Raw genomic sequence first — 14,122 nt, forward strand, 5'->3', positions numbered from 1 at the left:
GTAAGTAAGCATTTCACTGTAAGGTGAACCTGTTATATTCGATACATGTGACAATACAATTTGATTTGATGATTTGTCTGAATATGTACAGGGTTTTTCACCCTTTGTCTGGAATAATAGCCCCAAATTAAACGTTAAACAACATCCTATGACAAAGTCCAAAGGTGCCACCACTTCTTACGGCTGGGTGTAATCATTAGTCCAAACAGTTTGAAAAAAGCAAGAGATTCTATGTGACAGATTAAGGTAGGTCCCTCCCCGTTTCGTTCTGTTTACGAAACGTTTTGCAACAAAATCGGGATAATGACTATACCCCTGTTAAGGCTAATGTTCCCTGGCGGATGTTTACGGAAGTGGAAGCTTGAACAATAAACAGTTCAATTAATAATCTCTGTTGTATGCGAGATATACTCAATTATGTCAATGATCTCGTAAATTGAGTCGTTGGTTTACAATGAATGTGTATAATATCATATATACTTTTTTTCCCTACTGTATTATTGACTGTATGTTTGTTTTACTCCATGTGTAACTCTGTGTTGTTGTATGTTGTCGAACTGCTTTGCTTTATCTTGACCAGGTCGCAGTTGTAAATGAGAACTTGTTCTCAACTAGCCTACCTGGTTAAATAAAGGTGAAATAAAACAGAATGTAAAAAGGGATTCAGCAACACCCATTGGTGAGTATTTAGTTATGTATTCTACTGGAAACACGTGACCTGTCCTACTACGTCGTCGTCAGCTGAGACAGGCGACATGGCGACTTCAGCGGAATTCAAGGTGCTGAGAAAACACATTTGTGGCATTTAAAAAAATGTTTTATATACTTTGTTTTGTTCGCATTGTAAACGGATCATGTTGTCTGTGAGGTTTTGTAAATAGTTTAGTTGGCTAGAAGTTGAAAAAGCCCTGGGCGACACTTGACAACCAACGTTAGCCAGTAGAAGTTGTCTGTCCAGTTGGCAGATTCAGGTCGAAGTGGTTGGCGGTCATAAGAAGTTACTTGTGAAACTGTCGACTTCCAGAACACCAACAGGCTCGTGTTGTTAACTTTCATAGTGACAAGTTGAGCTAACTTGTAACGTTACTAGCAACCACCAAAACAAACATGCAAAACAGTTTAAAAGTTGTCAGGAAGTTGGTTGAGCCAGCTACCTAGCTAGCCACAACATCACATTCCTGAAAAGGTAGAACGGTGACAGAATGTTAAATTGGTCAATGTTCAAAGAGCCGCCAGCAAAATTGTAAACCATACAGCAAATGTATCCCATTACATTGTCACATGCAAACGGCACTTGATTTGGATGAAGTTAGCCAGCTAGCTAGGTACATTAGGCCTATTTGTTTACCAAGTCTCCAACAACAACATAACATGAGTTGTATTCATCTCTGAATGCGTTTCCCTCTTTCTCTCTCAGGTTCTATATGAGCATGATGGAGTTTTTATACACACCAACCCAGAAAGGAGTGAGGAGCAGGATTCTCTCACTTCAGGATCCCTGCGTGTCCTGGACCAGGTATGGCAATATGCAACACAATGAGATGTATCCTTTCCTCTTATAATGTCCACAGATCAGACTGAACATTCGTTCTCGTCATTTCTACCAGGATGGAGACATAGTGCTGGAATATAAACCCATGGAAGATGTTGACCACTCTGCCATGCTGTGTGCTGCCAAGGTTAGACTTCATTTGCATATCTTTAGATTTAATATTCCATGTTTCAGGTCATCATAAACAAAGTGTACTCATGTACATATATTAAAATACTAACAAGATTAGACTCTTATCAATCTTACTGGTACGTTCATATAGAAACACTGCTAATTGGCTCGGCCACAACTGTTGGCTGGTGCTGATAATACAGACAGTGCAATTTGTTTAACATGGAAATAGCTGTTCTGTCATTCAGCCTACAGTAGCAGCCAATGTGTGGTGTTCAATGAGGCCTACATTCCATGAGACTTTTGAAAAAAATACACGCAGGTCTTGACATGAACCTGTTTTATCCACTTGTCCTTTAGACAAGGTGGTGACTGGAAATGGTGTTTGATGCAAGAAACCACTTTATTATTCTGACATTATTACAGAGAATCAGACAAATTATACTCCCCTCTGCCTATTGGATACTTAGCTTATTCAAGCCTGTCTCAAAATAAAAAAAACTGCCCCTTTAAGACAAAAAAAAAGCTCTTTACCTGACTCATGTTTCAAAGATGTATAGAAATGTACATGGTTTGTGGTCTTGTAGGAAGCAATCACTCCCCTATTGCTGACTACAGATTATCTATAACTGGGCTAATACCAACGTAATTAGAACAGTAAAACTAAATGTTTTGTCATACCCGTGGTATACGGCCTGATATACCACGGCTGTCAGCCAATCAGCATTCACCCAGTTTATAATTGTGTGTTTTATATAGGCCTACTGCAGCTCTGATTGGTTGTGCCACCAGTCTGTGTAGAGTACGGGCTGAGTGGTGCCTGTCAACACAATAATCAAACACTGATGTGTTCTGCCTACAAAAGAAAATCTCTTGCATAGTTAGTTTTGCCTACTAAGTCTTGCACAATTCGTGTTGTTTCGGTATGTTGCGTTGAAAGTGGCTAATAACGCATTGATTCGATCACAATTCCCACAGTAAAGGGACACGTTGATAGTGTTAACTAAAGGGGGGAAAACTCTATAAAGTTCAATCTCGTGCTTCTCTGCGCGGGCTGATATTTCTTCTGCGCGGTGTCCGCACAGCTTAATGGGAACATTAGTCAGAATTATGATGACAACACTCCACATTTTATATAATTGGCTTGGCTGTATCCATGGTGACACATCAGTTGTCTTGAGAGCTCGATGATGACTGTCAAACCACAGTCTGGCTCCAATCACCTTGGTCATGTGACAGCAGCATCGCTTCATGTTTCCTGTTTCTCTGCTGCACTAGAATAAAGATGTTCTAGTGATCTCTGACTGAAATAAAAACCCTGAGAGCGGAGATGCAACAGGAAACCAAAGCCCAGAAGTATATCCTGATTCCTGAATCTAATATGGTTCATCCCGGTCGTGATGAAAACACATAGCTAGCTCATCTCTTCATAGAAACTAACTCTCGTCTCTCTATCAGCCACTCAGGACAGATGTCTGTCAGTTAGGTTCTCTGTGGAGAAAAAAAAAACATCCCATATTCTCTTTCTATGTCAAAGCCGGTTTAATTTGAATAGCCTCTCTCATAGTATTTCCAGCCTTTGCTGTAATTATCTGTACCACTACCTACCCAGCCAGACAGAACTATGTACTGTATATAGATAGTACTGTATATAGGGGTGTGTGTGTGTGTGTGGACTGTATATAGATAGTACAACATTTTGGGGTCACTTAGACATTTTAACAAACTGCTGATTTTTTTAAATGGAATATCTACATGGCCGTACAGAGGCCCATTATCAGCAACCATCACTCCTGGGTTCCAATGGCACGTTGTGTTAGCTAATCCAAGTTTATCGTTTTAAAAGGCTAATTGATCATTAGAAAACCCTTTTCACAGAACAGCACATACTGGTTCTAACCAGAATAGAAAGAGGAGTGGGAGGCCCCGGTGCACACAACTGAGCTAAAGGGCAAGTACATTTGTGTCTAGTTTGTTTCTCAAACGCCTCACATGTCCTCAACTGGCAGCTTCATTAAATAGTACGTGCAAAACACCAGTCTCAGCGTCATCAGTGAAGAGGCGACTCCAGGATGCTGGCCTTCTAGGCAGAGTTGCAAAGAAAAAGCCATATCTCAGACTGGCCAATTCAAAAGGAAAGTTTGAGATGGGCAAAAGAACAGACACTGGCCAGAGGAAGATTTAGAAAAAAAGGGTTGTGGACAGACGAATCTGAGTTTGAGGTGTTCAGTTCACAAAGAACAACATTCATGAGACGCAGAAAACATGGAGGAGTGCTTGACGCCATCTGTCAAGCATGGTGGAGGCAATCAAATCAAATTTTATTTGTCACATACACATGGTTAGCAGATGTTAATGCGAGTGTAGCGAAATGCTTCTAGTTCCAACCATGCAGTAATATCTAACAAGTAATATAACAATTTCACAACAACTACCTTATACACACACGTGTAAAGGAATGAATAAGAATATGTACATATAAATATATATGGATGAGCGATGGCCGAGCGGCATAGGCAAGATGCAGTAGATGGTATAGAGTACAGTATATACATATGAGATGAGTAGTGTAGGGTATGTAAACATTATATAAAGTGACTAGTGATACATTTATTACATCCAATTTTTTTTATTATTAAAGTGGCTAAAGATTGAGTCAGTATGTTGGCAGCAGCCACTCAATGTTAGTGATGGCTGTTTAACAGGCTGATGGCCTTGAGATAGAAGCTGTTTTTCAGTCTCTCGGTCCCAGCTTTGATGCACCTGTACTGACCTCGCCTTCTGGATGGTAGCGAGAGGTGAACAGGCAGCGGCTCGGGTGGTTGTTGTCCTTGATGATCTTTTTGTTCTTCCTGTGACATCGGGTGGTGTAGGTGTCCTGGAGGGCAGGTAGTTTGCCCCCGGTGATGCGTTGTGCAGACCTCACTACCCTCTGGAGAGCCTTACGGTTGTGGGCGAAGCAGATGCCGTACCAGGCGGTGATACAGACCAACAGGATGCTCTTGATTGTGCATCTGTAAAAGTTTGAGTGTTTTTGGGGACAAGCCGAATTTCTTCAGCCTTCTGAGGTTGAAGAGGCGCTGTTGCGCCTTCTTCTCCATGCTGTCTGTGTGTGGACCATTTCAGTTTGTGATGGTCTGTGATGGTCTGGGGGTGCTTTGGTGGTGGTAAAGTGGGAGATTTGTACAGGGTAAAAGGGATCTTGAAGAAGGAAGGATATCACTCCATTTTGCAACGCCATGCCATACCCTGTGGACGGCGCTTAATTGGAGCCAATTTCCTCCTACAACAGGACAATGACCCAAAGCACAGCTCCAAACTATGCAATAACTATTTAGGGAAGAAGCAGTCAGCTGGTATTCTGTCTATAATGGAGTGGCCAGCACAGCCACCGGATCTCAACCCTATTGAGCTGTTGTGGGAGCAGCTCGACCGTATGATACGTAAGAAGTACCCATCAAGCCAATCCAACTTGTGGGAGGTGCTTCAGGAAGCATGGGGTGAAATCTCTTCAGATTATCTCAACAAATTGACAACTAAAATGCCAAAGGTCTGCAAGGCTGTAATTTCTGCAAGTGGAGGATTCTATGACAAAAGCAAAGTTTGAAGGACACAATTATTATTTCAATTAAAAATCATTATTTATAACCTTGTCAATGTCTTGACTATATTTCCTATTCATTTTGCAACTAATTTCATGTATGTTTTCATGGAAAACAAGGACATTTCTAAGTGACCCCAAACTTTTGAACAGTAGTGTATATGGGTAGGTGTGTGTACTGTATATGGGTAGGTGTGTGTACTGTATATAGATAGTACTGTATATGGGTTGGTGTGTGTACTGTATATAGATGCTACCGTATTTGGGTGAGTCTGAGTATACCTGTATTCTCTCTCCCAGGAGTCTAGCTCCGTGTTTGAATGGGGCCAGCGGCACCAGGGTACAAACCAAAACCCAGGAGACAAGCCTCCCAGGCAGGTGGAGCACCAGCTGAGCTGTGAGACAGAGTGGGACATGGTTCACACTGTTCAGTTCAGGAAGAAACCCAGCAACAATGGAGAAGGTGAGTGGAAGAGAACACACTAGAACACAGCAGAACACACTAGAACAGAGCAGGACACACTAGAACAGAGCAGAACACACTAGAACAGAGCAGAACACACTAGAACAGAGCAGGACACACTAGAACAGAGCAGAACACACTAGAACAGAGCAGGACACACTAGAACAGAGCAGAACACACTAGAACAGAGCAGAACACACTAGAACAGAGCAGGACGCACTAGAACAGAGCAGGACACCCTAGAACAGAGCAGGACACCCTAGAACAGAGCAGGACACCCTAGAACAGAGCAGGACACACTAGAACAGAGCAGGACACACTAGAACAGAGCAGGACACACTAGAACAGAGCAGGACACACTAGAACAGAGCAGGACACACTAGAACAGAGCAGGACACACTAGAACAGAGCAGGACACCCTAGAACAGAGCAGGACACCCTAGAACAGAGCAGGACACCCTAGAACAGAGCAGGACACCCTAGAACAGAGCAGGACACCCTAGAACAGAGCAGGACACCCTAGAACAGAGCAGAACACACTAGAACAGAGCAGAACACACTAGAACAGAGCAGGACACACTAGAACAGAGCAGGACACCCTAGAACAGAGCAGGACACCCTAGAACAGAGCAGAACACACTAGAACAGAGCAGGACACACACTAGAACAGAGCAGGACACACTAGAACAGAGCAGAACACACTAGAACAGAGCAGAACACACTAGAACAGAGCAGAACACACTAGAACAGAGCAGGACACACACTAGAACAGAGCAGGACACACACTAGAACAGAGCAGAACACACTAGAACAGAGCAGGACACACTAGAACAGAGCAGGACACACTAGAACAGAGCAGGACACACTAGAACAGAGCAGGACAACCTAGAACAGAGCAGGACACCCTAGAACAGAGCAGGACACCCTAGAACAGAGCAGGACACCCTAGAACAGAGCAGGACACACTAGAACAGAGCAGAACACACTAGAACAGAGCAGGACACACTAGAACAGAGCAGGACACACTAGAACAGAGCAGGACACCCTAGAACAGAGCAGGACACAGTAGGCCCTGTTAGGCCCCGGTAAGTCCCGGTAGGCCACAGTAGAATGGCCATTTTATTTGACCTTTTATTTAGTCAGGGAAAGTAATGGAGAACATATCAATGATTTAGCATCATCATGCTTCCTCTATGGAGAGCCAAAATATCACTATTCATTACCTGTCCAGCTGATATATTGTCATTACCTGTAGCCTACTGCAATGAAAAATGTCTGGTTTCTTTCAACTGTCAAGTCTAGTACTGGAACCACAATGCAACATAATTGTTGTTCTTGGCCTTGCCGTTCTGTGGTTCTTCATGGCAAGACTAAACAAGGTTAAGCGTGCAGCGCTCTCTCATGTGTATATATATTTGTGTGTATGTATGTATTTATTTATTTATTTATTTTCTCTCCCTCCTCTCTGGCTGGAATTCCAAATCACCTCTCCTCTTAACGTCCAGAAGCTGCTTTAGTGGAGCGACCCTGATTAAGTTGGTTGGAGGAGAGGAGACTAATTGCTTCAGTTTTCCCACAGTACGATCAATCTTCTCCAGCAGGCCGCTGGGGGATTAATCAGGCCTCCTGCTACTTCCTGCGCTGCAGACATTTAAATGTCAAGCGAGTCAAATTAAAAAGCATTACACATGGATCTATACAACTATAGATGAAGTGTGGCATGAACGTTGTGCTGCTTGTCTCTCTGCATTAGGAAATACCCTAGAGAGAGTACACACATACTCTAATTTGTGTGTGTGTCTCTTCTGTGTGTGAGTACATGCGTAGTGTTGTGTATCTAAACCCCCCCCCCCCATCTCTCTCTCCTCTCTCCTCATTGTGTTTCTATGTCTGTGTATATCCTGTATCTCTCTCTCCAGGTGCTCCTCCTAAACCCGCTCCCATCCCAGAGAAGAGTAAGGGTTCCCGGCTGTTCTTCCGTCTCAGTGACCTGGCCTCAGTCAGGGTGAAGGAGGAGGGCTGGTCCTACCTGGTGTTCACCCTAAGAGACCGCAACATGGGGGTTGAGCTGCCTGCCCTACACTTTCACCAGGGAGGTAGTGAAGGCTTCCTGGACTGTCTCAGGAAGTACATGCTGCTGACAGAGTACGTAGACCAGACAGTAAATATACATGCTGCTGACACAGTACGTAGACCAGACAGTAAATATACATGCTGCTGACACAGTACGTAGACCAGACAGTAAATATACATGCTGCCGACACAGTACGTAGACCAGACAGTAAATATACATGCTGCTGACACAGTACGTAGACCAGACAGTAAATATACATGCTGCTGACAGAGTACGTAGACCAGACAGTAAATATACATGCTGCTGACACAGTACGTAGACCAGACAGTAAATATACATGCTGCTGACACAGTACGTAGACCAGACAGTAAATATACATGCTGCCGACACAGTACGTAGACCAGACAGTAAATATACATGCTGCTGACACAGTACATAGACCAGACAGTAAATATACATGCTGCTGACACAGTACGTAGACCAGACAGTAAATATACATGCTGCTGACACAGTACATAGACCAGACAGTAAATATACATGCTGCTGACACAGTACATAGACCAGACAGTAAATATACATGCTGCTGACACAGTACGTAGACCAGACAGTAAATATACATGCTGCTGACACAGTACGTAGACCAGACAGTAAATATACATGTTGAGATACATGCTGCTGACAGAAGACATAAACACACTCAACTTAGTCTCTCAAAGACAGAACTGAGGGAGTGGGGCTAGGCGAGGGAGTGGGGCTAGGCGAGGGAGTGGGGCTAGGCGAGGGAGTGGGGCTAGGCGAGGGAGTGGGGCTAGGCGAGGGAGTCTAATACAACTTATTCCACTTCATTCAAATTTTCAATTATATATTTTTTTACTTTAGCAATGAAAAAGCCAGGGAATAGTGTTGTATGTATTGCCACTGGTAACACTGGGTATGTGGTGATCTTTGTGTTCCTCAAAGGGCCACTATCCTATGTCAGCCAAGGCCCAAGCCCAGTCCCACGGTGAACACAATTACAGGTTATACAGACAGTCACTAGTGGACAGAGCAGAGCTATCACGCCCTGGACAGACGCACTCCAGAACACACACCGCTCTAGAATTGAAAGTCAAGTCTTTCCCAGTGCTGGAGATGATTGCTTGTATGAAAGTATGACCCCCCCCCCCCCAGCCAGATGTAGCCTGTTCTGCTGTAAAAATACAGTGACCTGGCGCCCACACACCAGGTGGTCTGGTTAGTTCTGTGGCCGCATGTGAAGAGGCCTTGAAACTGATGTTGTGTCCCAAATGGTATATAGTGCACTACTTTTGACCAGAGTCCTATGAGCCTTGGTAGAAAGTAGTGCACTACATAGGGAATAGGGTGCCATTTGGTACACATCCTGAAAGTGGTTTCTGTTCCGCTTCCACTCTGCCAGGTTCAGTTAAAAACAGAAAAATTGAATGCATTTTTATTTGTCACATGCTTTCATAAACAACAGGCAGCTTTAGACTAGCATTGAAATGTTTACTTTAGGGCTTACCTTTTCCAGCAATGTAGAGAGAAAGATAAAGCTAAAAACACGCATGCTGTGTCCGGGGGAGAGGGGGAGAGGCTAGAGGGGGATCTCAAGTCTCATGTTTATCACGGACAGTCACACCAGGTACATGGTTAACTGAAGAAGGCAGAATACATTCATTGAAGAAGTAGCTGTTATCCCCCTGTAGGTTCTTCTCTGCTGCTATCCCCCTGTAGGTTCTTCTCTGCTGCTATCCCCCTGTAGGTTCTTCTCTGCTGCTATCCCCCTGTAGGTTCCTCTCTGCTGCTATTCCCCCCTGTAGGTTCCTCTCTGCTGTTATCCCCCTGTAGGTTCTTCTCTGCTGCTATCTCCCTGTAGGTTCTTCTCTGCTGCTATTCCCCCCTGTAGGTTCTTCTCTGCTGCTATCCCCCTGTAGGTTCTTCTCTGCTGTTATCCCCCTGTAGGTTCCTCTCTGCTGCTATCCCCCTGTAGGTTCTTCTCTGCTGTTATCCCCCTGTAGGTTCCTCTCTGCTGTTATCTCCCTGTAGGTTCCTCTCTGCTGCTATTCCCCCCTGTAGGTTCTTCTCTGCTGCTATCCCCCTGTAGGTTCTTCTCTGCTGCTATCTCCCTGTAGGTTCTTCTCTGCTGTTATCCCCCTGTAGGTTCTTCTCTGCTGTTATCCCCCCTGTAGGTTCTTCTCTGCTGTTATCCCCCTGTAGGTTCTTCTCTGCTGTTATCCCCCCTGTAGGTTCTTCTCTGCTGCTATCCCCCTGTAGGTTCTTCTCTGCTGTTATCCCCCTGTAGGTTCCTCTCTGCTGCTATCCCCCTGTAGGTTCTTCTCTGCTGTTATCCCCCTGTAGGTTCTTCTCTGCTGCTATCTCCCTGTAGGTTCTTCTCTGCTGCTATCTCCCTGTAGGTTCATCTCTGCTGCTATCCCCCTGTAGGTTCTTCTCTGCTGCTATCTCCCTGTAGGTTCTTCTCTGCTGCTATACCCCTGTAGGTTTCTCTCTGCTGCTATCCCCCTGTAGGTTCTTCTCTGCTGCTATCCCCCTGTAGGTTCCTCTCTGCTGCTATCTCCCTGTAGGTTCTTCTCTGCTGCTATACCCCTGTAGGTTCTTCTCTGCTGTTATCCCCCCGTAGGTTCCTCTCTGCTGCTATCCCCCCGTAGGTTCCCCTCTGCTGCTATCCCCCCTGTAGGTTCCTCTCTGCTGCTATACCCCTGTAGGTTCTTCTCTGCTGTTATCCCCCCGTAGGTTCCTCTCTGCTGTTATCCCCCCTGTAGGTTCTTCTCTGCTGCTATCCCCCTGTAGGTTCCCCTCTGCTGCTATCCCCCTGTAGGTTCCCCTCTGCTGCTATCCCCCCTGTAGGTTCCTCTCTGCTGCTATCTCCCTGTAGGTTTCTCTCTGCTGCTATCTCCCTGTAGGTTTCTCTCTGCTGCTATCTCCCTGTAGGTTTCTCTCTGCTGCTATCTCCCTGTAGGTGCCTCTCTGCTGCTATCCCCCTGTAGGTTCTTCTCTGCTGCTATCCCCCTGTAGGTTCCCCTCTGCTGCTATCCCCCCTGTAGGTTCCTCTCTGCTGCTATCTCCCTGTAGGTTTCTCTCTGCTGCTATCTCCCTGTAGGTTTCTCTCTGCTGCTATCCCCCTGTAGGTTTCTCTCTGCTGTTATCCCCCCTGTAGGTTTCTCTCTGCTGCTATTCCCCCCTGTAGGTGCCTCTCTGCTGCTATCCCCCTGTAGGTTCCTCTCTGCTGTTATCCCCCCTGTAGGTTCCTCTCTGCTGTTATCCCCCCTGTAGGTTCCTCTCTGCTGTTATCCCCCCTGTAAGTTCCTCTCTGCTGTTATCCCCCCTGTAGGTTCCTCTCTGCTGTTATCCCCCCTGTAGGTGCCTCTCTGCTGCTATCCCCCTGTAGGTTCCTCTCTGCTGTTATCCCCCCTGTAGGTTTCTCTCTGCTGCTATTCCCCCCTGTAGGTTCTTCTCTGCTGCTATCCCCCTGTAGGTTCCTCTCTGCTGCTATCTCCCTGTAGGTTTCTCTTTGCTGCTATCCCCCTGTAGGTTCTTCTCTGCTGTTATCCCCCCGTAGGTTCTTCTCTGCTGTTATCCCCCCTGTAGGTTCCTCTCTGCTGCTATCCCCCCTGTAGGTTCCCCTCTGCACCTTTTGTTAGCAGATATAATGGCCAGAAAGAGAGGTTAAACTGTTTCCTTGGGTATGATGGTAAATTAAGTGTGTCAGTGTAATTCCTATAGTCACCACTAGAGGGCTTCAGGGTCTATGGAAGTCAGTCCATTCAGTTGCAGTCAAATATATTAATATCATTACACAATTCACTATTTCTTCTAACATATGTCAAAATTCACAAATCTAATGGTGTTCACACGTTTATTTGTTTGATTTACAACTGGCACAGGACCCCAAAAAATGTGAACTAAACTGAAATTATGGGCTCCCGAACGGCGCAGCGGTTTAAGGTACTGCATCTCAGTGCAAGAGGCGTCACTACATTCCCTGGTTCGAAATCCAGGTTGTATAACATCCAGCTGTGATTTGGAGTCCCATAGGGTGGCACACAATTGGCCCACTGTCGTCCGTGTTTGGCCGGGGTAGGCCGTCATTGTAAAAAAAAAAACTTGTTCTTAACTGACTTGCCTAGTTAAATAAAAAAATATCTGTATTTTATTTTAATTAAAATTTTTCACTTCCAACTAAAAAATGGGCCGGACCAAATTATTCAAAATTCAAATTCATTTGGTTGGAGGCAAGTAATTGTCGGCAAGTGTAATTTATCCTACTTGTTGCAGGTGCCTACAGGGTAAAAATGTCCGTTCAACCAGTTTTTTTGAAAAGCATCTGTAGTACTTCATCACATCAAATGTTATTTGTCACATGCTTCGTAAACAACAGGTGTAGACTAACAGTGAAATGCTTCCTGACGGGCCCTTTACCAACAACACGGAGTTAAACATAAAACATTTAGAACGTGACACGAGGCATAAATACACAGTGAGTAAAAATAACATGGCTATATACAGGGAGTACCAGTACTGAGTCAATGTGCTGGGGTATGAGGTAATAACATGGCTATATACAGGAAGTACCAGTACTGAGTCAATGTGCTGGGGTATAAGGTAATAACATGGCTATATACAGGAAGTACCAGTACTGAGTCAATGTGCTGGGGTATGAGGTAATAACATGGCTATATACAGGGAGTACCAGTACTGAGTCAATGTGCTGGGGTATGAGGTAATAACATGGCTATATACAGGGAGTACCAGTACTGAGTCAATGTGCTGGGGTATGAGGTAATAACATGGCTATATACAGGGAGTACCAGTACTGAGTCAATGTGCTGGGGTATGAGGTAATAACATGGCTATATACAGGGAGTACCAGTACTGAGTCAATGTGCTGGGGTATGAGGTAATAACATGGCTATATACAGGGAGTACCAGTACTGAGTCAATGTGCTGGGGTATGAGGTAATAACATGGCTATATACAGGGAGTACCAGTACTGAGTCAATGTGCTGGGGTACCAGGTAATAACATGGCTATATACAGGGAGTACCAGGTAATAACATGTCTATATACAGGGAGTACCAGTACTGAGTCAATGTGCTGGGGTATGAGGTAATAACATGGCTATATACAGGGAGTACCAGTACTGAGTCAATGTGCTGGGGTATGAGGTAATAACATGGCTATATACAGGAAGTACCAGTACTGAGTCAATGTGCTGGGGTATGAGGTAATAACATGGCTATATACAGGAAGTACCAGTACTGAGTCAATGTGCTGGGGTATGAGGTAATAACATGGCTATATACAGGAAGTACCAGGTAATAACATGTCTATATACAGGAAGTACCAGTACTGAGTCTATGTGCTGGGGTATAAGGTAATAACATGGCTATATACAGGAAGTACCAGGTAATAACATGTCTATATACAGGAAGTACCAGTACTGAGTCAATGTGCTGGGGTATAAGGTAATAACATGGCTATATACAGGAAGTACCAGGTAATAACATGTCTATATACAGGAAGTACCAGTACTGAGTCAATGTGCTGGGGTATGAGGTAATAACATGACTATATACAGGAAGTACTGAGTTGATGTAGAGGGGTATGCGGTAATATCATGGCTATATACAGGAAGTACCAGTACTGAGTTGATGTAAAGGGGTATGAGGTAATAACATGGCTATATACAGGAAGTACCAGTACTGAGTCAATGTGCTGGGGTATGAGGTAATAACATGGCTATATACAGGAAGTACCAGTACTGAGTTCATGTGCAGAGGTACGAGGTAATTGAGGTAGATATGTACATTTAGGTAGGGGTAAAGTGACTAGGCAACAGGATAGATAATAGACGGTAGCAGCATATGTGGTGAGGTGTGAGTGTGTGTGTGTGTGTGTCCATTGTGTGTGAGTCTTGTTTAGCAGTCTTATGGTTTGGGGATAGAAGCTGTTCAGTCCTGTTGCTTCCAGACATTGGTACCGTTTGCCGTGTGGTAGCAGAGAGAACAGTCTACGACTTGGGTGGCCTTCCTCTGACACCGCCTGGTATACAGGTCCTGGATGGCAGGAAGCGCCCTTGTTCTTCGTTGTCTGTAGGCTACTAGAAGATGTAGTATTGTTGTGTTTCACATCATCAGCTCGGCACCCTGTATAAATAACTCATCAACTGTGACTGTATCCAGTTAGTATTGTGATAATATACGTACAGTGCATTCGGGAAAGTATTCAGACCCCTTGACTTTTTCCACATTTTGTTACATTACAGCCTTATTGTAATATGGATTAACTTTTTTTTCTCTCCCT

General features: G+C 44.6%; 1 protein-coding gene across 1 annotated transcript in view; it reads left to right on the top strand.

Annotated features, from left to right (window-relative positions):
- Positions 1-482: 482 nt before the first annotated feature.
- The window catches only part of LOC106576542 (TBC1 domain family member 15), a 74,755-nt gene continuing 61,115 nt past the window's right edge, over positions 483-14,122 (top strand). The window contains exons 1-5 of the mRNA XM_082978003.1: positions 483-779; positions 1,418-1,516; positions 1,608-1,679; positions 5,565-5,727; positions 7,647-7,872. Coding sequence (XP_082834129.1) covers positions 756-779; positions 1,418-1,516; positions 1,608-1,679; positions 5,565-5,727; positions 7,647-7,872 — 584 coding nt within the window. The 5' untranslated portion in view covers positions 483-755. The remainder of the gene's footprint in view (positions 780-1,417; positions 1,517-1,607; positions 1,680-5,564; positions 5,728-7,646; positions 7,873-14,122) is intronic.

The sequence above is a fragment of the Salmo salar genome, chromosome 07 (genome assembly GCF_965601325.2).
Source record: "Salmo salar chromosome 07, fSalSal1, whole genome shotgun sequence".
Lineage (NCBI taxonomy): Eukaryota > Metazoa > Chordata > Actinopteri > Salmoniformes > Salmonidae > Salmo > Salmo salar.